The sequence below is a fragment of the Drosophila subobscura genome, chromosome E, assembly GCF_008121235.1.
Source record: "Drosophila subobscura isolate 14011-0131.10 chromosome E, UCBerk_Dsub_1.0, whole genome shotgun sequence".
Taxonomy (NCBI): domain Eukaryota; kingdom Metazoa; phylum Arthropoda; class Insecta; order Diptera; family Drosophilidae; genus Drosophila; species Drosophila subobscura.
The window spans coordinates 12,805,850-12,828,196 of NC_048531.1; the positions used below are offsets into that span (position 1 = coordinate 12,805,850).

At 50.0% G+C, this 22,347-nt stretch overlaps 5 protein-coding genes across 6 annotated transcripts; 3 read left to right on the forward strand and 2 right to left on the reverse strand.

The window, feature by feature from the left end:
* Positions 1-183: 183 nt before the first annotated feature.
* On the reverse strand, positions 184-1,392 carry LOC117892023 (THAP domain-containing protein 1-like). The gene is made up of 2 exons (XM_034797918.1): positions 801-1,392; positions 184-736 (listed from the first exon to the last, which is right to left on the reverse strand). The coding sequence occupies exons 1-2, from the start codon at positions 1,385-1,387 to the stop codon at positions 331-333; spliced, it is 993 nt and encodes a 330-aa protein (XP_034653809.1). The 5' UTR covers positions 1,388-1,392; the 3' UTR covers positions 184-330.
* Positions 1,393-1,397: 5 nt separating this feature from the next.
* Positions 1,398-4,177, forward strand: LOC117892018 (dymeclin). The gene is made up of 5 exons (XM_034797911.1): positions 1,398-1,761; positions 1,845-3,042; positions 3,100-3,597; positions 3,663-3,785; positions 3,842-4,177. Exons 1-5 carry the CDS (start codon positions 1,619-1,621, stop codon positions 3,989-3,991), a joined length of 2,112 nt encoding a protein of 703 aa, XP_034653802.1. The 5' UTR covers positions 1,398-1,618; the 3' UTR covers positions 3,992-4,177.
* A 2,619-nt stretch (positions 4,178-6,796) lies between these two features.
* LOC117891128 (kunitz-type serine protease inhibitor nigrescinin-6) lies at positions 6,797-8,550 on the reverse strand. Of its 2 annotated transcripts, none has more exons than XM_034796332.1 (2): positions 8,040-8,549; positions 6,797-6,833 (listed from the first exon to the last, which is right to left on the reverse strand). In XM_034796332.1, the coding sequence occupies exon 1, from the start codon at positions 8,419-8,421 to the stop codon at positions 8,059-8,061; it is 363 nt and encodes a 120-aa protein (XP_034652223.1). In that variant the 5' UTR covers positions 8,422-8,549; the 3' UTR covers positions 6,797-6,833; positions 8,040-8,058. The 2 variants fall into 2 exon arrangements, with proteins under 2 accessions (XP_034652223.1, XP_034652224.1); XM_034796333.1 differs by having other exon boundaries at positions 6,800-6,834; positions 8,047-8,550.
* A 6,130-nt stretch (positions 8,551-14,680) lies between these two features.
* Positions 14,681-19,039, forward strand: LOC117891127 (formin-J). Its single transcript, XM_034796331.1, has 4 exons — positions 14,681-16,691; positions 16,818-17,790; positions 17,851-18,186; positions 18,251-19,039. Exons 1-4 carry the CDS (start codon positions 14,762-14,764, stop codon positions 19,005-19,007), a joined length of 3,996 nt encoding a protein of 1,331 aa, XP_034652222.1. The 5' UTR covers positions 14,681-14,761; the 3' UTR covers positions 19,008-19,039.
* A 137-nt stretch (positions 19,040-19,176) lies between these two features.
* On the forward strand, positions 19,177-22,347 carry LOC117889711. The gene is made up of 3 exons (XM_034794131.1): positions 19,177-20,244; positions 20,310-20,736; positions 20,790-22,347. The coding sequence occupies exons 1-3, from the start codon at positions 19,215-19,217 to the stop codon at positions 22,345-22,347; spliced, it is 3,015 nt and encodes a 1,004-aa protein (XP_034650022.1). The 5' UTR covers positions 19,177-19,214.

The window sequence follows — 22,347 nt, forward strand, 5'->3', positions numbered from 1 at the left end:
CGTCCGTCAGTTGACGTTAAAATATCTTACAACATACAAAATATCAAACAATAAACATTGCTAATACATTAAAATACCCTTTCATTGGATGTAATTTCTTAGCGACTATTAAATTCGCTTGTTCATGAACAGCGCTGAAGCTTCCTCTACAAGACTTATTTAGCTATCCAAAAAAATGTTTAAAATTTAAAATGTGTTTGCCAGCAGTCTCGAGTGCTTTGCATGCAGGATTAAAGTCGATCGCGTTTATGGCAATTCTGCTTTTGTGTAATTGTGATCCAAGTTGGTCGTGTCCACAGTACCAGAAGAGGTCGAGCTGGATGGTGAGCGCTAGGTGTAATTGTGATCCGTGCTGGTGGCATCAATGGAATCGTACTCTTGGTGCTGGCCATTCTGCCTCGAGCTGCTTGTGGTGGGGTTCCGCTCGCGGGCCTCCCAGTACTGCATTGTCCGCAAAGAAGGCAGCGGGTAGTTCCTGCCTAGCAGCATGCTGTAGGCACTCCTGCTGGTCGCATACAAACTATGCGCTTCGATTAGGTCCGTCCTGGGCCACACGATGCGTCTGTCGTTTTGAATCCTTTCGATTTGGGAAACGGAGAAGATCCGCTCCAAGTTGCCAACGAGTTGTCTGTAGCGCTCATTCGAGTTGTCCAGCTGCCGTTGCAACCTCTCGATGTCCCTCTCGCTGGTCTGAATGGACAGATTCATTTTGAAGTTGTCGCGTTTTAGTTCGGTGCTGCAAGAAGAGTGGACATTAAAATGGAACACAAGATGATGTGTGGTGTGGGCGTTGACTATACTTTTCCTTCTCCAAGACCTTTAGGTAGGAATCGGCGTCCACCACCTGCACTTGCAGACACTCCTCCGCAGGCAGCTCCTCAAAGTCATAGTCGCTGTCCATCTCCTCTGGCTGGTCCTTGGCCAGAGTTGCCTCCTTCGCCTCTGGCAGCTCCAAATTTTCCTCAACTACTTCCAAATCGATGTCTTGGTGCGCATGCAGGCTGGGCACAGCCTCGGGCCTTAGTTTGAGGGGCGTGTGCTCCTTCTCGAAGTCCTCCATTTCAAAGTGGTCCAGGCAAACGCGCTCCGCTTGGTAATTGATTCCATCCGCGCGGCGGCAGAAGCGTGTCCACTGGCGACGCAGCTCGGCATCGCCAGGAAATTTGAACGAACGCTGGCGGCTCCCTCTCAGGTTGCTCACGCAGTCGTCCACAGCGCAAATCATTTTATAGTTATTCGTTTTGTTGTTCAAATAGATTTTCCACGCGATTTTTAGTGGCTCTCTTTTGGGCACCCGTGACGTCAGCTGTGCGGGCGAGCAGTGCTGGGCAACGCGCGCGTATACGCACAGTGCTGCGAAGCGCAGCCGGCGCAACGTCAAAACCATATGAAAAAAACCATAAAAAAACACTACACTCCACAAATGGGTGACGTGCCCGTGCCAAGAACATCGACAATTGTTATTATATTTTGCTAACTGGAACGGGCCAAGCAGTCGTTGGCCAGCTAAACCAAATGCAGTAATAGCCTCGCCGAGCAGTGAGCACACAAATTGATTGTTTGTCGCTAGTGGCGACAGGGACAGGGACGGGACAGGTCGCACGCACGACAGAGGAGAATGGGCATCAACGTCAGCCGGACGGCGGACCTGGGGTCCAACGAGTGGCTGCAGCGGTTCGTTGGGCGCCACCACATTGCCCACGATGACGAGGCCTTCTGGAATGGATTGCTCAACTACAACATTGTGCTGCCGGAGAACAGGTGCGTACTGGCTGCGTGCGGGCTGTGGAAGTGTGTCAACGTCATCAAGTGGTCTGGTTAATGTTTTTTGTGTGTGTTTTCAGCCAGGATCAGCTGAACCTGGACAGCCGGCTGGAGACGCTGTGCCAGTCGTTCATTGGCAACAATCTGAAGACGGGCAATTTCGGCTCCCTGGTCACCGTGTTCCTGGAGAAGACCAGCGAGCTGCTGTCGCTGTCCGACCAGGAGAGCAACATGCATGTGTGGCAGACCTTCAACGCCCTCTTCATCATTCGCAGCCTGGTCAAGTACATCAACGAGACCGGATCCGAGTTCCAGTTGTTGCAGCATTTCGAGGCGTTGCCCAGCGCCGAGCTTGTGCAGGCGGCCGTTGAGCTGCAGCAACAGACGCCGGCGGAAAGTGCCACCATTGCCATCGAGGCCACGGAGCAGGCAGCGACCGCTGCTGCAGCAGCCGCCTCAGCGCCTGTCTTCGTGGACGGCGCCAAGTTCGAGACCTTCATTGATGCCTTGGTGAACCTGATTGTAGTGATTCCCGTCAAGGAGTTCACCTACCACCTGCACCTGGAGGCCGTCAACATGCTGATCACGCTGCTGTCGGTGCATCTGTTTGCGCAGCAGCCCACAGATAAGTCGATCGTCTTTCGCACGGTCTTCAAGTGCCAGCACGCCAACGTGCTGATGTCGGCCCTGCTGCACTTTGTGGCGCGCATGGTGGAGGTGCCGCACACCATGTTCGGCTCCAGCTCGGCGGGCTCCTTCGTCTTCGGCATCGCTGAATCGCTGCTCTCCATCTTCACGTTCCGCAAGCAGCAGGATGTGCTGAAGGCGAGCAACGCCGTGGGCGGCGAGCTCTCACAGCAGTTTCGCACCCACTATCCGCTGGCCAACCAGAGCCTGCTGCTCATCCTCATACTGACAAACCACTGCACGGCCCAGGAGAATGCCTATCGCGCCAGTCTCTTCGGCTGCGCCGACTCCAAAGACTCGCCCAAGCAGGGAACGGTGTCCTTCCAGATAGACTTCTCGGCCGTTTACGAGACATTGTGCCGCATTGTCACCATTGACCAGGCCACGCTGCTGCTCTATCTGCTGCTCCATCGCAACGAGCGCTTCTACAGGTTCGTCATGCAGCAGCAGGACCTCGAGCAGCTGGTCATACCCATTCTGCAGACCCTGTACAATGCCCCCGACAGCAACTCCCATCACATCTACATGTCGCTGATTGTGCTCCTCATTCTGAGCGAAGACGAGGGCTTCAACAAAAACGTCCACACGATTGTAAGTTTGAGCAAAGCAACAACCCAGCAACCCAACCCATTTGATGTTCTTTTGCAGATGCTGAAGAACATCACGTGGTATACGGAGCGCACCATATCGGAGATATCGCTGGGCGGCATCCTCATCCTGATCGTCATCCGCACCATACAGTACAACATGCTGAAGATGCGCGACAAGTACTTGCACACCAATTGCCTGGCAGCTCTGGCCAACATGTCCGGACACTTCCGCGCCCTCCATCCCTATGTGGCGCAACGCCTGGTCTCGCTCTTCGAGACGCTGGCGCGCAAGCACACGCGGCTGGATGCCCAGCTGAAGGAGCCCGCCGACAGTGCTGTGTTCGTCAATGTCGCCACCACGGCCGAGGATATGCTCCAGGATCTGAGCGTGCTGGAGGAGGTGCTGCGCATGGTATTGGAAATCCTCAACTCCTGCCTTACAAATCAGCTCGTGTACTGCCCGAATCTGGTCTACACGCTGCTGTACAAGCGCAGTGTCTTCGAGGGATTCCGCAGTCATCACGCCTTCCAGGACGTCGTCCAGAACATCGACATGGTTAGCCATCCTCGCTGGTAATCCTCGTATGAAACAGCAAATTAATTATCCTCTTGCTCTCTCAGGTGGTGGGCTTCTTCTCATCGCGGTTGCAGCGTGTGCAGGAACAGCGCGGCGAACTGGGTGTCAACGAGGTGCTCGAGGTGATATCGAAGGGTGCCAGCCAATGGTCCAGCGATCGGCTGAGGGTAAGTGGGAGACATGTGAGGGGCTTCATGTGATTTTATTTGCTTCTTTTTTGCAGAAGTTTCCGGATCTTAAGTTTAAGTACGTGGAGGAGGATGCACCCGAGGAGTTCTTCATTCCATATGTCTGGACGCTGGTCTGCAAGTACGGCTGCGTGCACTTCAGCTCGGAGAGCATAAAGAGCGTCACCACGGACATTGCCTGCTAATACGCACACTCTTCGTCTTCGCCTTCGTCTTCGTCTTCGCTTCTCCTGCATGTCTGATCTATGTGTATGCCATCTACTAAGACGGAGCCTGGCCCGCACCTCCATTTGTATGCCTAATGCACTAATTCAAGCCAAGAGCTCACACTGTTGTATCGAAAAATAACGAAAAGCAAAAGCAAAACGAAAGACACATCTCTAACGTTGACGATAAATGGATGATAATGCCTAGAGCTAGTTATGCGCTAACATTATGTATGTTTATCAATCGGAAATTGTTCAAGCTAATACTTGCATGGCAGCAACCACACAACACATGATTATATTTAGCTACGCTAACAAACGGAAGAGCATACCTATGGCAGTTAGGCGGGCAGCAACGAATTCAATAACAAAGCAAATATATATACATATGGAAGAAAATGAATATATAGAGTATATATATACATATATGTATACATAAACATAAATATATATTTACATTGTGTATGTTAGTCTATGGATAATAATGATATATATATTATTGTATTTAGCAACTGAAAAAGTCGATAAATTATATAATAACGAACTAAAGTTTATCATTCTCGTGTGCCGCGTTGTCTTTCTGCATTGTATTCATCCATCATCGCTTGGATAAGATAACTTTCGGGTGTCAAATCTTAATTGCGTGACCGAAATGTTCTTATCTTCGGGTTGACATTTCAATATTGTTGAACATTTTCAGTTGCTTATGAACAGATAAAGCTGCCAGCCCTCACGTTGGATAGTTCCTACAAAGTCTGTGGCACAGTGATGTTGAAATAGTATCTTGATATTGAGTAAATAGGGGAAACATAAATGTTTTAAAACTAATTGAGAATTACTTAATACGTAAATAAATGAGGGACTAATGTTAGCCGAATTTCCACGGAATTTCTGGGGATACATTTGTATAGTTGTAAATCTCCTTCCATAGAATACAACACCTGTAATTATTATCTAGGAATGGTTAACTTAATAGGCAGCCTTCTGCATAAATGTTTATACCAATAGGTAATGTGTATACGCAGCGTGTACCCTACAAATATTTGAAGCTCACTTTTCCTGCCACTGTGCTGATATGGGTGTCTGTGTTTATTTTTTCTTTTTCGCTGCATTTCATTACTCATGGGTGTATCGATGCCACCGTTTGCCTGTTTGCGCTTGATTATGCATATTTGCACTATCCACGGCAGCAGCAGCGGCAGCAGCAGCCAACAATTACAATGGGGCACCCCGTCTTGTTTATTACTATGTATTTTTCCCATCACCCCCACCAGCAGGCACCAGCAGCAGCACCGCAACAACAAGAAAAACAAAGAACTGTCTTTTACTGCCTGCACGACGTCAAAGTTCGTTGACTTTGGATGTTGTCGGTGTTGGTGTCGTTGTCGCTGTTGATGTCGCCGCTTCAACATAGACACAAGCCCATCGAAAGGTTAGGCATGCAGCTAGTGGGTGGGTCTCGCAGAGAATATTGTGATGCTCTGGCAAAGGGCATGTCCTATATGATAGCGATCAGGCTAACATTTCCTTAGGTCGGTTTCTATTTTATTTGTAACTCTGAAGCGCCCTACTTTGCGGTATAGCACAGGGAAAACCCTTACTACTCTTATAAATATGTTAAATAAACCTTTCGTGATCCTCTCACTGGAACTGTGGAAGAGTAACCATAACTCTGCTTTCTGAATTGATGCACTTTTATTTGCATTGTGGTCGGCCGACTTGGTTGCCGTTGCACTTTTGTGTCCAGCTCTCCAGCGTACGTGCCTCAAATAAATAAGTTCGAACAGCAGGAAGGCAAAATAAAAGATGGCAAAAACCAAAACCCAATGTAAACATTCATGTTGGACGGTGTAGTGTGGCTAATAAAATGCGTTCGCTGCTGCCTGGCGTGGTAGCCGCTGCAGAAACGCGGAAAATGTGTTATTGTGAGTTTTCATGGCATGTTGCCGCTGTGTTGCAGTGCCTAGTGCATTTTAATTAATTTCTAGCTTACAACAAATAACGAAAATTGTTCAAATTTCTTTGCCGCTCATTTTGCCATTAATTTTGCCACGCTGCCTGCCGCTGCCTGCCGCTGCCTGCCTTTGATGCAATTTCTGTTACTCACTGGCGTAGGTGCAGGTTAAAAAGTGTTATTGACTCTTGCCAACCACTTGGAAGTGACCAACCTGGCATCTATTTCCATTTTTGCTGCTACTTTGTTTCCACAAAACAAAGAACTTCAATTCCATTCGATTGAGTTCGCTGCGTTGGCCAACATGCAGCGCAGAATTTTCCAGAAGCTTGGCCAACATCCAGCGAATGTTGCGCATGCGCCGCTCACTTGCACGTTGACCAGACCGCAAATTGCTGAGAAAATTTCAACAGATATAAAATGTCTGTGGCCCATGCACTGGGGCCCATTGTGACACGCATTTTCTAATGGCAGAAAAGCAGGAAATTAGTCACAACTTTAATTTAATTATCCTGGATTAGGAATTGGATTTGTAGAAGGAATATTCCTCCTACTATCTAGGGTATTAAAAGCATCGTTAGAGCTGTGAGAGCCGCCGGTCCAGCCGCCGGTTGCGATTAGATGTTGCAACAACGCCGCTCAGTTCGATTCATTTTTGGATCAGTACAGCCCGCATTTTCGCGTTTTGTTTTGCTGAGCGAGCGGCTTTAGGTCATTGATCCAATAGGTTGTTTATAACAAAATGAACCTATAAACAAATAGTACACTGTGTGTACGAGTTTGTACGTGTGCAGAAAATGCGAATATCTTGGAAATTTGCCCAAGCCACAGCCCCAGCTGCAGCTCCAGCTCCAGCTCCAGCTCCAGAGCCCAGCATTTGCCCTCGCTTAGGTCTTGCTTCAGCGATTTTGTATCAAAAATTATGCACATTCGTTGAATTCGATTTTGAGTTATTTCTCCTTTTTTTTCTCTTTGGTTTATTGGCAATCGGCTTAACATAAATTCGCACCTTTCAATTGTTTATGTTTGCTTGTTTGGTTGCTGGCCTGGCCAGTCCGTATCTGTGCGTATTTTTACCGCTGACGCAGATCGTAGTGGTTTACCTAGACCCAACTGGGAACCCATTGACGTGGTCTAGTCATCTGTCTCTCCATGTGACCTTTGCAGCTATTTGATCTTGTTTGTTCGTTTGTTGTTGTCGAACGATCGAGCGATCGATCGATCGATCAATTGATCGCTTGAGTGCTGGCCAGCCGCATGAATGGGGGGCCCAGTTTTGCATTGAGAGACTGAGGAGAGACTTGACTTGGGCCATTTCCAAGTGAAATCTATGAAAGTGGAGCCGCGTTGACTGAGTTTTGCCCCCGGCAAAGTGGTCGCCTCTCAGTTGCAAAAAATGTGAGGCCGCCGACACGGAATTCGCATCTGTTTATGTTTGGCTGTGAAGGCATAAATAAGTATTCAATGAACTGGTTTTCTATCTTTAACTTGGTTTAAACAATTGCCAGAAGAGTCTAGAAAAGTCTAACAGTCTGCACTTCATTTGAGAGATTTGAATTTTGCAAGCCGGAAGAATATTAAATTAAATATTTATAAATATGGAGAAAATTCGAACTAAAAAGGCAACGAATGTGGAGTTATTTGAGGGATTTTAATTCACGTTTTCGAACCCCATTTTCACTTCCACTTTAGAGCTTTCCTTCTCCGTTCTTTGCATCAAAAAATATATCATAAAAAAACCATTTTCATATTCCGTTTTGTATAAAAACTTCTTTATTTCATGATGAATCAATTTGATTTGTTTTATCACAATAACTTAAGCTCGAGGTGGATCGGATCGGTGGTGTTGTACACCGCCTAGCCGCAAGTACAAAATAAATGGATCAATGACAGAAACTAAGTATATAAATATTACATAGTAGAGAAGAGTTAATCGATTAGATTATGATGTGTGTGTGTGTGTGTGTGTGGGGTTAAAGTAAATGCTGCCTTTGGTTCGCTACTTTGCAGAGCTCGAAAGAAAAGCAGTCGCCTTTGGCAACACATCGGCCAGATTCGGCCGATCAGCAGTAGCTTCAGATCCTGGTGATCCCTACATGCCCTCGCAGGTGGACATGCAGTCCTTGTAGCTGGAGAAATTGTTCTCATTGCCATCGCAGCCACCGAACTTGAATTCCACGCACTTCTTCTGCTCGGGATCGTAGCGCCAGCGCGGTATGAGGGCGCGACAGACGCCCTTGCGGGCCGGCATTAGGCAGAACTGCTCCGGATGCGTATTGCGGCCGGTATTGGCGACATCGTCCAAGGAAATGGCATCGAAGAAGTCGCTCACATCATCGTAGAGGTCCATGGGGCGGCCCTCGCTGACTCCCGCACCGGCCAGCAGCAGTCCCAGCAGCACCAGCACCACGCTGGCCACCTCCATCGCTCTCAATAGTCGGCCCTGTCCGCACATTGTACACTCGCTTAACGCTCAACTCAACAACGGAACTGAATAGTCTCTGGGATATATAGCTCTCTCTTTATCTCTCACTCTCGATCGCTCTCTCTCGCTGTTTCTTTCTCACTTGTTCACCTGGCGACTTGTGGCACGCAACTGGTTGCATCGCAGGTTCGGCATTTGGTTTTATACGTCAGCCTGTGACCTGAGCCACCGGCAGATCGTCAGCAGCGTCATGGCTGGGCCTGGCACTGAGCGCCGCTCGAAGCGGAGCTTTCAATTTGGCAGCCAAGCTGCTCTCTAGCTTTTGGCGTTGCCAGACATACGCAGAAGAGAGAGCTAGCTGAGAGTCCCCGTTACTCAGTGATGCTTAGCTTTTGCAGTTCCAGTTTTATTCAGTGCTAAACTTGGAAGGTTTATCCTTTGTCTGCTCTCATATTTATCACGATCGAGAGGTATTAAGCCCGCTGTCCCTTGCCTGATCTCGGAACCAACGCTGGGGTAGACTGGTAATAAAATAAACAATTTTATTGCTGTTGACTCATTTGAGAATTGTCTATCTGTCTGTCTGTCTGGGTAGTAGCAAAGGTAAATGCTGGAGTTGCAAAGAAAGCAAGAGTCAGCGTCGGGCGGCATTAATTTGTGCAATTGCCACGACCAGAAACGGGCTGCACTTGGAGTTGGAGTCAGCAGTCAGAAGTCTGCGTGGGGCCTCAAGGTAACGCATAAGCAGATGAAGACAGTGTTGATGATGATGCCAGGATGTGCTGCTGCACGAAGGAGTAGTAGCAGTAGCTAAAGCTGGAGTTGGAGCAACATTTGTGGCCATGATAAAAATTGCATGAGCTTGCACTTGGCATTTTATGCTGTTGCCTGTTGCCTGCTGCCTGCTTCCTGCGGACTGTTTGCAGGAGTCTCTCGGCCTCTGCCTCTGCCTCTAGGTCTCGGCCAGTCAGACAAGTGCGCGGTGCGCACTCTCCCAAGTTGCAGTCAAATTTTCATTTTTCCGCTCACGTATTTCGATTAAATTCTCATTTTGGTCATAATTTTCCAGTTTTTACGTTGGCTCCGTGGCCCCTAAATTGCACCACGGCTCTCTCTGGGACTCTGTCTCTCCGGCTCTGCCTCTAGTTGGCTACGTTCTTTATGTGCGTGGCCCATCGAAGACATCAAGTTCTCTGTCGGCGAATACATTTGGAAAATTAAAAGTTTTCCTTGGCCCCCCGTCAGGGCCTGGCTCGGCAATTGTTGGCCCTCCCGCACTTGCACATAAATCAATTTGCAGCGTGCAACTTTTATTATCGCTGCATAAATCCGTTAACAAGGCCCAGCCCAGCCCAGCCACCTGAGGCAAACAGCCGAGTCCGCATCCGTTTCCTGGCAATCCATACGTGTCTGTGGGCCCGGCTAATTCAGCGGCTCGCACGCATCGACAAGCGAATTCCCAGTGCGCATTGAACGCTGTCAGAGACAGCGGCCACAAAAGGAACTTTTGCCGCGTAATAAATTGATAAATAGTCAGGATCAGGACACACCTGCCACGCAGCCACTCCACTCATGGGGCAGCCCCAACGGCCCACAGCATGCAGCGGATTAATGTGTAACAAGCTGGAAAGTTGTGCACTCTGCTGCGGTATTCTAAACTTCTAATGCAACTTTAATGCGGCACCAATTGGATTTTCGTACCACGAGTATATTTCCGTACATTTCTGACAAACGTTGGCGAAGGGCACAACATAATGAATCGACATTGAATGGCTCTCGATATACTCGTACTTCCTTTTATGTTTACTGCCAGTGTTTGTTCCTCTCAGCACTGACAGACGGACTCAATATTGACTTGTAATGGTAATTGTTCTGCAATTTTTACAATCTTTCGTCCGTGACTCGTAGTGGGAGGCAACAAATATATGCAATGGATGCATTTCGGGTGGCTTTTATTTAATTTCTGGCTGGCAACATTCGCTGCTAATTGCTTATAATTAACTAAATGACAGCCCGGACCTGAACTTGGACCCGGACGTGCCGGCCACTTCATCTGTGGCTCATAAAGCAATCACATGCACTTGCACAACTATAAAGAAAAAGGAAAGAAAAAACAACTTTCTGACTGGCTCCTTGGCTCCTTGCCCGCCTCTTGGACATGTTTTCTTGTCCTTCTGTCTGCCACTTCCTCTGGTGCTTTTCTTGTGTTTTTTTTTTTGCTGTTGAGGGGTCGTCATGCCATTGCCATTAGCCTAGCCTTTACTACTTTGCAACATTTCCTTTTGCGACTTCTCCACTCGCTCGCTCGCTCGCATTTTTTCGTCCAACTTTTGGCAATTTTCCATATGCAACACGCAACAGACGTTTTTATGTGTTCTCTGTGCGCCGCCCATAAAAAAGAAAGAGCCAGGAGGCATTCGGCAGCGGAGAGGAGAAGCCCATGGCCAGGGGGCAGCAGCATCAACAGTTTGCCGCGCAGCCGGAAGGGGCGAATGCGTGGGGCAGGCGAAGAGAATTGAAGTCAATTATCGAATTAATTTAGTTATCCAGTGTCCGGCTTCGAGCGGGACGAGTCGAGCCTGGAAATGGTTACATTTTCACTTCATTCACGTCATAACTGTAAATGGGAATGCGACTAGAACGGGACGAGGCGGGGGGCGCTTATGACGGTTGCTGCTGCTGCTGCTGCTGACGGCCAGAACGGAATTCAAATTGTTTTTCCGCCAGCAAGTTGCGGCTGGATTGTGCAATTATGCAAATAATTAAATTACTCGGCGAAATGAAATTTTTGTCACTGCCAGAGCAATTGGTAGCCCAGTCCCAGTCCCCGCCCTGCCCTGCCCTGCCCCAACACACAACCCAAAACTCCTATCAATATCCATGGGCAGCTCCCTCCCTGGCCAGATACTCGTGTGCATGGTAATTGATGTGTTAATCCGCATATTGACAGCGGCTATTGCGGCTTTATGGAAATATGCCCCTGAGCCAAGCGCCACCGAACTCCAGGGCAGGGCCCGGCTGCCGTTTGGCATTTCGCGGATCTGCTGAAAGGATTTTGTGTGATGCATTGCCCCGGGGGGCGTATTCTGTCCAGGACTAGGGACTGGCTAAGTAATTTAATTACATTGCTGCCGCAAAATTATCGCAATATTGTTTATTGGCCAGAGGACGTTGATGCATGATGTTTGCCATTGAGTCTCTCGCTTGCTCTCTCTCTCTCTCTCTCTCTATCCCCTCCCGCGGGCAGTTTTACGCTTATCTGTGGTGTACATTTGAGATGCTTTGTGATCGCATCTTATAAACTGGTTACCCCCTGAATTAAAGCATTTTGTCACCTGAGGATTAAAGACCAAACTGTTGCCCTTTTCGGTCCATATATTTGAATATCTACGATGGCCTCTCACCTGCATTGTCTGTGCGGAGCATCCTCCTTCGTGGGTTCTCATGTTTTTTTAATCTGATCAATTGGCGTGGCATCGTGTCACATAAATTCTGACAATTTTAGGAATGCACGAAATACACTAAATTTGTTGGTTGTTTGCCTTTCGAGCCGTCTCCTTTGGCCGTGCAAATAGACGACAGTTGTGACCAAGGGAATACCGGGCTGGCTCTGGCTTCCAGCTTCACGTCTGCTCATCTCAACACCTTGGCAAAAGAAAAGAAATGGCCAAGCAGCAGGACAGCACAAGGAGTCTGGCTGGCCATCGATGCTCCTGTTGATGCAGCACGTGCGGCGGTCTCTACGATATATCCGTAGCCCAACAAGGACCCGGACCACGAGCAGAGGCAGGACAACATACTTCAATGCAATTGCATTTAAATCAGTTGGCCGTGTGCTCGTGCGTTGTTTTTGCAAAGTCCTTCGTTCGTGTGGTGCCGCCGTTTGCTGCCGCTCTGCTCATAAATTATGCAAAATTTTTATCCCAGCCAAAACCGTCTCTCTATATGTATCTCGGTGCGGCTTGTGCGCCATTTGTTCATTTCGAGACCAATAAAATGAAGCGTTTGAAAGTTGTAAATAAGTTCCTGCCATTCGGCGTGTCTGCCTCGTGCCGCGTGGCCCCCCAGGTCCATGACTCCATCCTGCTCCCTGCCGTCTGCGGCTCGTAAACTGTCGGACAGCATTTTGTCAGTAATTTTCTATTTGCGACTGCCGCTTAATGAATTGCTTGTGTGCGGCTTGCTGCATATGCATAAGCAGCTCAAATTTGTTTATAGAAATTGCATTTAAATAAGTTCTTTCCCACCAAGCTCATCTTTCAGCGTGCTGGCCGCTGGCAAAAATGCATTAATAATGGAACCAAGAGCGTCGTACTTAATTATTGCGACTAAAAGATACCCGCTACTCGGATTTATTACTGTTTACTGATTGTGGGAGAGTGGAAGTAATGAAAGTAACTGTAATTGTTTCGTGGCTACCTGCCAGCTTTCAAGTGAGAGCCGTGTGGATCGTGAGAGCGAACTTTGAAAGAGAGCGCCACTAACTGTTAATGAAGAGCGGCACCATGTGGTTTTAACAGTGATGTTGTGCTATTACAGTGGCTGCCCAGATGAAATTGTGAAATAAGCACTTTGGTAAATTCTTTTATAACTATTTTCCCATAGTACTAATCGTTGACATAACAGCTATGACAGATGAAACGACTGCTGACGGTAGTCAGATATACCCCTTACAGTCTGCATGCATATGTTTGACGCGCATAAAAAGTTTCTCTCTTTCTTTGTAATGCCGGGTAACATAATATTTTACTCAGAGATCGCAGAGAGAGAAATACAAATAAAAAGAAAAAACAAAAAAACGAGAAGAAATTTGTTTGGACATGGGACAGCTGTAAAATGGGAATAGAAAAAACAAACGAAATGGCTCGTGCCATGTCATGTCCTGTGATGCACGAGTCCAAGGATGCGCTGGCTGTTCTTTTTTCTGCCTCTACATCTCTCCCTCTGCTCGGCTCTCCTTTGTCATGTCGCTGGCCACCCCATCCTCCCCTGGCGTCCCTTTGTGCAGTCTGCCTTACAAGGCAAACGAATCGAGGCATAAGTAGGAATCGCTGTAATATTTTCCACCCAACAGCCACAGTGCTGCTGGTCGGTGGGGGCTCCACAAAAAAACTTTAAGCCAAGACAATGCTACCCCATAATCGAAAAACAACAGACGGACACTGAGAGCGCGTCCGCGTGAATTATGAAAGAATTCCAACCCAGAAAAGTCAGCAGAGTTTGCTTTGGCCGCGATTAGAAGATATTAACAGTATTCAAATTTAGTGTTTACACATTTATTATTGATTAAAAGCAGCATGTTTTAATTAATTTTTGTTTCCAAACTCCCAAAAATCAAAAACGAAAGGAGCAACAACCCCTTGGGACACTTTACACTAAAAATCACACAATAAGGCTGCGTTTTCCCTCACTCATAGTTTTGTTCAATGGATTAGCGAGCGGTGGCGCACCACCAGCCAAGCCGCAAAACTTTTAATCAGAGACGAACGCGTTTTGGAGCGAGCTAATTACATTAGTTTGGTGGCGGATGGAGCTCATGATGATGATGATGCAGTTGTTCCCACCCAATGTTTGATTATTTTCAATTATTTCGAGCCGCACATTGTCCCGACTTTGGCATTGACAATATGGCAGGCAGCCAGTGTGTAGTAAGCGATATGATAGCACCCACACACACACACACACACAGGCAGGGCGGGGGAGGTGTAAAAGGAAATAGGAAATGTTATTGTCGCTGCTCAAAGCACACTCCCCCCCGCAACCCATTCCCATTCCGATTTCATTTCCATTTCCCGCCTTCGCTTGCAAAAGTTTTGGTATAAAACAAAAATCTGATTTACATGGGAGAGGAAACAATGCTGCAGCTGATTGTGTGGTGGAGGTAGGAGGGGAGGGGAGCGGAGTGGAGTGTGCTGCTGTGGTAAAATCATTTACATCCATTCAAGTGTGCGTGTGTGTGTTGTTGCAACAAAGAACATTTCATGTTGAACAGATGTCGGAAGCCGCCGGCGCAGCCGTCGTACGTGTGGAAAAACTTGACACAATGCAGGCCCCAACAGGAGGGCCAGAGGCGAGTAGAGGAGAGTTAAGAGAGGGCTCTGTGACATTGCCACTCTTATCGCGCCACGTTGTCAAAGTTGTGCGACAATGGCAGCCAGTGCCAGTGCCAGTGCCAGTGCCAGTGCATCCACTCCAGACACCTGTTGCCACCCCCACCCAGTGGCAAGTGATTCCAAAAACTGAGAAACCCGAAAAACCAATTCAGATCAAGCTGGCTGGGAGGCAGAACTTTCCAATTGAGTTTTCTCTGTACTTTTGTGTGAGCTGAAACTTCGTAACTGAGTCTGACGAATCGACACCAGCCTCGAGGATGATTTTCCTACAATTCTGGTGGACTCTAATGTTGCTGAGTGGCACAAATATGCTGCCGGCTGCCGACTCCGAGCAGCCCAGCAGCGAGCAGTTGAGCAGCTTCAATCGGGCGGTTCAGGAGGCGCGTGGCAAGATGCAGAATCTGGGCGGAGCGGACAGCCTGTACCGGCCGCCGCGGCACACTATCGACGATATGCTGGCCAGTTTTGTGCACACCAGCGACGAGGTTGCGGAGGAGCCTGGCTTGGCGGAGGCAGCGGATGCCTGGTACCGCGACTTCCAGGCAGCGAGCCAGAAGAAGGCACGGGCAGTCGGCAAGCAGAAGAGCAAGGCCAAGACCTATGTGAGCAAGTACGAGAAACATCTGCAGGACACCGAGATGGGCAAGGTGAAGCTAAAGTACAAGGACCCTGAAGCAGATCTCGTCATGCCACAGCTCGAGGCCACCAGTGCGCCCTTCCAGTTCGATGGCGGGGGCCTCTCCTCGCTGGACATCAAGCTGAAGCATGCGCAGCAGATACTCAACGAGCATGAGCAGACCGGCAAGAAGGATCCGCCCAAGCTGAAGGAGTACCACAAGAAGGCAGACGTCAGCGACGATCAGCCGGAGTTCGGGGACGCCCCAGTGCCCGAGGGGATCTACGAGCAAAAGATATCGCAGCTCGATGCACCCAAGGTGCGGCCCAACAATCTGCTGCACGAGGCCAACTACAAGCTGTCAAAGGTCGAGCAGGAGGCCTCCGAGAACACCCAGCGCCCGCCTCGGCCCAAGGGCAGCGACCTGATGAAGCGCAGCTTCCATCTCGGCTTCAATCCCATGAACGAGATCAAGCTGAAGACGAGCAGCCGCCTCATGCTCAAGGGCATGGGACCCTCGCTGCCGAGCAATGCGCTGATGGAGAGCCAACATGCCCGTCACGTGGACGAGGTGATGAAGCGTCGACAGCGCAAAATGCAGCGGGAGCAACAGCGGCAGGATCTAGATCAAGATGTGGATATGGACATGGATCAGGAACAGAATCGGGAGATTGACTCGAGCGATGATGCAGAACTGGGGCCGCAGTACGATGGCTTCAGTCCGTCGCTGACCAACGACATGATGCAGCTCCCAGAGGTTGCCTCCTCCGGTGACCATCAAACGATGGATCTGCCTCAGAGCTACGACTATCACCTGCCCCCGTACGATCGCTTTCACGCTCTCAGCCAGCGGCAGATGCCCGACATGGTCAGGGTCAGGTCCAATCGCAGATCCACTGGGAATCTGGCACGCTACAAGCGAGAGCACGCCCCAAAGCAGAGCCTGGAAATGGCTGTGAAGGAGTCAGGCCCGAAGACCAACCTAGAAGTCGTCGAGCTACAGGATGGGGTGACCTCTGGTGGCAAGCGGGATGCTCAACAGCAGCCGGAAAAAGATCCAATCGAAACGAAGGCCATGGAAACAACAGCTGATTCGGGAAAGGTGCAAGGTGCAGCTGAGGCGAAGCTATCTGAACCAGTGAAAGTGGAAACGGACATTGAGGTGAAGCCCACGGAAGCTGCTATGATGAAAGATTCCTCCGTTCTAGAGGCAAGCCCTTTGACAAAGCCAGAGGTGGCCGACACTGCACAAGACTCCGCTATTATGGCGAACAGTCAAGAGACCAAGCCCAGCACAGAGATGGATGCCAACAGCCTTGCCATGCCACAATTGGAGCTTGAACAGCCACAGGTGCAGGAGAAACCCCAGCCAGCAGCCAGTGTGGAAGATTCCGGGCTGCAGGAGAACATCAAGCTGAATGTGGAGGAGTCCGTCACATCCATTCCAGCGGAGGTTGTACCCAAGACTGAGAGCGTGGAAGCAGCAGCAGCAGCAGGAACAGCTGCTCCCCGTTTGGTCGATGCTGATGCGGTGGTGAAGCTTCTGGCCAGAGAGATGTCGCATCATAGAGGTCAAACAGAGCGCAAGAAGCGACACATCCATCGCCGTCGACGTCATCGCATGCCTTACAGGAAGAGGCATCGCTCCAAACGCTCAACGGGAGACGAGCAACAGCCCACGGAATGCCACAAGAGAGCCAAGCGCATGGCTGCTCCACTGTTGGATGACTTTGAGGATCACAATGGGAATCGCTTGCGTTTCGGTGACTTGGGAAACGGCCTGCTTATGCCCGATGCCAAGGAAGAGGAGGAACTTGAAGAAGAGCCTCACTACGATGAGGACGAGGCCAGTCTCTATGATGGATCCAGCATTCAGGTGCCAATGATGAATCAGCGTGCTAACGGAGGCTATCAGGTAACGCAACAGCCTCTGCAAATGCAACAGCAGCAGCCACAACAGCAGCCACCTCAACAGAAACCACAACAGCAGCAGCAACCACAGCAGCAAACGCCGCAGCAGCTGCAGATCCATCAGCAGCCCTCCTTCAAGGCAACCTTCAATTTGACAAACTTTTTCAATGAACTGCAGAAGCTTCAAAAGAATCGTCCGTCTCAGCAGCAACAGTACCGTCCAGCTCTGCAGCAGCAACAACAACAGCAGCAGCAGCAGCAGCGCCAACAACAGTCGCAGTCACCGAGTCAGCGTACATACCTTCCGCAACAGCAATATCTTCCACAAAAGCAAAACCAATACCTTCCACAAAAGCAATATGCGCCGAAACAGCAATATCTACCACAAAAGCAACACACACCGCTACATAACCAACTGAAACCACCGCAAATGAAAGTACAGGCACCGCCGCTGATGAAGCAATCGGCCGTTCACCGTTACTTTGGTCCCTTCTTCAACAAGCAGGTAAAGAGCAACGTCTTGAGCACAGTCGATCCGTGCATTACGCCAGGGCCAGCGCCCACACAGCCCGCACAGCCTATAACTGTAGATCCCAATTGCGTGCCCATTACCACGCCGCTTCCCGACGCTTCCACGGAGTCGACCACAACGGGACTCGGTGAAAGCACAACGGAGATTCCATCCATGGCGAACACTACAGATGCAACTGGAAATGGCACAACCACAGAGGGGGCGGCAGAGCAGGAGAGCACAACTTCTGGACCTGATACTGGAACTGGAACTGTACCTGAACCAGGACCTGGGCCTGAGCCTGGAAGTGGACCTGCTGTGCCAGCCGACGATTTCTGCAGCAGTCCCGATGCCATGAAGCTGAATGTGTCCATCAATGCGAACGTGTGCGGGGATCCAAAGACAAAACAGTTCCATGGCAACGGATCGATCAACATGCAGCCAGCCTTCGATCAGATGGACAACGACGACCTGATGCTGGATTGGCCGCATGCGGCAGACCATGAGAACGACGATTATTTGATGGAGAATGAGGATCGATATGCTCGCGAAGCAGCTACTGAGGATTATGATATGGAGAACACCAGTCACAGAAGGTACAACAGATGGGGCAAGGTGCGCGCCAAGGGAAAATCGCCAAAATGGTAAGTGCCAGTAGGAAATCCTGTAAAAGGAAAACGAATTTAAACATTTATCTTTTCGCGTCAGTTCAAATACCGAGCCCTGCGATGACAGCTTGGAGAAGCTCATAAGTGGCAAGACATCGGAGGCCATTGTGTCGGCCGTCCTCGAGGCAGTCAGCAATGATCCGGGCATGGATCGCCTGCTGGCCGTGCTGGAGCGCAATCGCAAGGGCTGCCAGAAGAAGCCCAAGAACTTCTATCAGATCCGCAACGACAAGAACGATCAGTATCTGCAGCACACAGAGAGCATGGTGCGGGACACCATGGAGGCCATTAGCGACATCATCGACAAGCAGGTGCGGCTGCGCGCCTGCATCCCTCTGCGCCCGGACCTCAGCGAATTCTACGACCTCATCCTGAAGACCATGGACGAGCAGAAGAAGAGCCGCGAGAAGCGCGAGAATTCGGTGAGCGGCCTGGCCGATGACTTCAGCGAGGATGTGCGTCTGCTCGATGTCGGCAAGATTGATTCCCGTTCCCGCATGGTCAAGAAGCTGCTGCGCCAGTACGAGCAGCTGCCCCTGGAGGAGCAGCGTGCGGCGGCCAATCTCCGCGACGAACTGCTCATGGATCTCATGTACCTACGCAAGATGGCAGACTCCGTGGAGCGCACGCAGCGTGAAGCCAAGCTGCAGCAGGTGCTGCGTCACACCAACATGGACAACGTCCTGCAGTCGCACAGGTCCAGCGAGCTATCGCCCCGCTTCATCAAGCTGGTGAAGACCGCAGAGCTGTTCAAGGAGGCCGGCGAGCAGCAGGCCAGGGCCTTCGTCGGGCTCTAAGCGAGTTTCTTTGATGTTTATTTATATTTTTTATGTTGAGTTTTTATTATTGAATTAAATTGAAAATGTTAAATGCAAATGAATTAATTTATCCCACAGCTACCTTTGAGTTTCCCCTTGGGCCTTACCTTAGTTTATTTTTAGGCATTTCAATTGATCTATATTTACATTTGCGAAATCAACAGTAGCTTTATTTTATGTCACGCAATGATGTTGCCACTGCTGCATCGTTGCACCAAGATGGTGCTGCTGAGGAAGCAGATGAGGCGCAAGGGCAGGCATCTGAGGAGCTATAGACGCCTGGCCCATCGCCGGCTGCGCATGATGCGGAGGATACGCGACGAGCTGCTGCAGAAGGTGCGCAATGCGATAGCGGGCAGGCAGAGGGACATGGAGCAGGTGCAGAGGGATCAGGCACGGCATGAGGTGGCCAGAATGCTGGCCATGTACAAGAGATGGCTGAACAGTTGGACCAAGTCGCTGTTGTCCCAGCGCCGGCTGATTGTGCAGCAGCAACAGCTGGAACACCAGTTGGATCGTCGGCTGCGACTGCTGCGCAAACAGCTGGGCAGGCATCGTACACCGCAGCGGCTGCTGGGCAGGTGTTTCCTGAAGCTTAGGAAGAGCCTCAAGCGGGCTTCGCATCTCCATCCGAGCATAGAGGGTCAGGCGCACCTCTGGGAAGAGGAGGCCGAAGAGGTTAGGCGCTACCTGTCCCAGCTTCAAGGCAATCGCAAGAAGCCACGTAATCGTCTCCTTAAGGGGTTTTCCGATTTTTGGGATATTGAAGTGCTGCGCAAGAAGCGTCCCCCAATAGACCCCATGACAACCGAGTTCCGTAAGCCTTCCGATCGGATCTACGCCGTGCCAGAGATGCCTGCCAAGCCAAAGAAGATCAAGAAGAAAAAACACTCTGAGCCCGAGACCGAATTTGTTGACATTAGTTTCAATGAGCTGCGCGGAGCATACAAGCCAAAGGGGTTGAAGAAGAAACAGAAGAAGAGATTGAAACGCATCCAAAAGCCAACAATCGATGAGCTGGAGGAGCTGTACGCGGAACAGATGGCCATTAAGGCAGGTCGACCATCAAAGTCCAAAAAGAGACACACAAAACGGCGCAGTCCATCGACAACTCTCACCCGAATGAATCTGAAGAAATTGCTAACTCTGGATGCGGTCCCCGAGGATGTCAGCGTGAAAACCAAAGTGGTGGGAAGGAAGTTAGCAGCCAAAAAGCGTAAGAAGATATCTTTAAAACCATTCGAATCTGAAAAAACATAAACCACAAATGTGTACTTGCAGATGGGACAAGGGACAATGGAGCTGGTGCACAGGAAAAGCCAAAACAGAAGCAACGTGGGGCTAAAAGAAGGCGTAAAGCGAGCCGTGGCTTGCCACAGAAAACGGAACCATTACCTGACATAGGACCCACTTTAAAAGCTGTGAAAAAAACCAAAAAGCAGCGACTTGTTGCCGATAAGCCGCCAACGATGAATTTCTTTAGACTGGAGGTGCAGGACAAACTCACATCCGAAACAAATGAGAATGGAAGTGGGGAAACAACTGAAAGTACGCAGGATCAGGACAGCAAAGAAACCGAGCGAGATCATGAAATTGAAAATAGACATGCAAAGAATTTGGAGCCCACAAATAGCGAAATGTCTATGCTAAATACATTGGAGCTGCTCCGGATGGAGAAGAATTCTTTGGATGTGGAACAAAACCATTGGTAAAAGCGCCCAAGAAGCAGAGAGTTTCTCGAAAGTCCTCCGGCCTGAGAGGGCAGTCCTTAAAGTCCATAACGGGAAAGCGAAAGAGCAGTGTCGCAAAGGATACGCAGCCAGTCGAACAGTTTATGCCGGGCAAACTGAGACTGCAGAGACCCGTAGAGCCCGGTCCAGCAGATGCGGGTCTACGATTTTCAGATGAGAATAGCGAGGATAAGCTAAGGTACAGCTTCCACTTGAATGACTTGAACTCGGACCCAAAGTTCAGGGGATTGCAGCGCCTGCTGAAGGACGTTATCGAGAGAAACAGTGTCCTGGATGAAGTGATCGATGTCCAAGCTCTCATGTCAGTTGTGGGCAAGCATAATATGTGGAACACCCTGGCGGGTCTGCACTCGGAGCTGCTGGCCACGGACATCGACCGGTCTGATATTGTGGAGCTTCTGTCCAAGAAGTATCTCGACTACCTGCGCGCCATTGTCAACGAGTATGGGAACAATCCGGCAGCAGAGGGAAAGTCCATGACCTCATCCAAGTACAGGATCAGCAGCATCAATGTGCCATCGGAAATAGCCGAGAACATTGGGTGGCTCAGTGAGCATACGACCAGGCGCATGGGTGACGGAGACAGTCCCTTCAAGGGCATCTCCGCCGTTCATTCAAAGCACGGACTCTACGAAATGGCCAATGCCTCTGGGCAAATGGACCACGATCAGCTGAAGAAACTAATCAATGAGGAGTTGAAAATGGAACGCAATCTGCGCGAGGAGCGGCGCAGAAAACTCTTCTCTGGCACCTCCGCTCGCTTCACCTCAACGTCGAGCATGTCCCTGTTAGAAATCGATCCGAAAGAGGAGCAGAACCTGCAGAACGTCGAAATGCGATACTCTATGAAGAGCATACGCAAAATGTTGGACACGTACACGCAACACTTTAAGTCGTTGGCCAAGAGCCCAGTTCTTTTGGCTCTCGAGAAGCAGAGGAGCATCACGGAGGACAAGCTGAAGAGCCACGAACCATGCCCAAAGACCCATGTGAGTAAACGTAAGCAGAAAAACCTGCGTAGCGCCGAACGATTGTTCTATGAGCCGCGTCAGACATGCCGCGTGAAGAACCTCCATGAAGAGTCGGAAGACTGCGAGTGTGAACCCGCGTGCTCCGATGAGACCTTGCTGGACTCATGTTCGCATGTCTACGGGAAGTGCCCGCGCTGTGGTGTCAAGGTCGAACTGCCATCTCCCACGCCACAGGCCAGTGTCCTCTCCCTGTCCCAGGGCTCCATTGAGGCGTGCGCCAAGAACGAGTTGATGCTCAGCACCGTGGCGGATATTTGCACACACTGCGGCTATATACACGACAAGTGCCAGTCCTGCCCACAGCTGCCCATCGGCCCGGCGCCGTTGCAGCAACTGCGGCGCATTCAGGCGGCAGTCGAAGCCAACAACCGGCAGCAGCCCCCAACGAGCGGGAAATACTCATGTGCTGCTCGCCCTGCGGGATCCTCAGGAAGCACACAAGATACGCAGATCGCTAGATGGGAGAGTAATCCTCCTGCCCCCTTTGAAGTGGAGAAACTTCTCGTCTGCAAAACGGAGCACAAATCAGCCGGCTGA

Excerpts from the sequence above, each read along its gene's own strand:
- LOC117892023 (XM_034797918.1), bottom strand. The coding sequence starts at position 1,387 with ATGGTTTTGACGTTGCGCCGGCTGCGCTTCGCAGCACTGTGCGTATAC. Across the intron at positions 737-800 it reads AAGGTCTTGGAGAAGGAAAA|CACCGAACTAAAACGCGACA; the intron begins GTATAGTCAACG and ends CTCTTCTTGCAG.
- LOC117892018 (XM_034797911.1), top strand. The coding sequence starts at position 1,619 with ATGGGCATCAACGTCAGCCGGACGGCGGACCTGGGGTCCAACGAGTGG. Across the intron at positions 1,762-1,844 it reads ATTGTGCTGCCGGAGAACAG|CCAGGATCAGCTGAACCTGG; the intron begins GTGCGTACTGGC and ends GTGTGTTTTCAG. Across the intron at positions 3,043-3,099 it reads ACAAAAACGTCCACACGATT|ATGCTGAAGAACATCACGTG; the intron begins GTAAGTTTGAGC and ends GTTCTTTTGCAG.
- LOC117891128 (XM_034796332.1), bottom strand. The coding sequence starts at position 8,421 with ATGTGCGGACAGGGCCGACTATTGAGAGCGATGGAGGTGGCCAGCGTG.
- LOC117891127 (XM_034796331.1), top strand. The coding sequence starts at position 14,762 with ATGATTTTCCTACAATTCTGGTGGACTCTAATGTTGCTGAGTGGCACA. Across the intron at positions 16,692-16,817 it reads AGAGATGTCGCATCATAGAG|CCAAGCGCATGGCTGCTCCA; the intron begins GTCAAACAGAGC and ends GCCACAAGAGAG. Across the intron at positions 18,187-18,250 it reads AAGGGAAAATCGCCAAAATG|TTCAAATACCGAGCCCTGCG; the intron begins GTAAGTGCCAGT and ends TTTTCGCGTCAG.
- LOC117889711 (XM_034794131.1), top strand. The coding sequence starts at position 19,215 with ATGATGTTGCCACTGCTGCATCGTTGCACCAAGATGGTGCTGCTGAGG. Across the intron at positions 20,245-20,309 it reads GAAGTTAGCAGCCAAAAAGC|ATGGGACAAGGGACAATGGA; the intron begins GTAAGAAGATAT and ends GTGTACTTGCAG. Across the intron at positions 20,737-20,789 it reads GATGTGGAACAAAACCATTG|GCAGTCCTTAAAGTCCATAA; the intron begins GTAAAAGCGCCC and ends CGGCCTGAGAGG.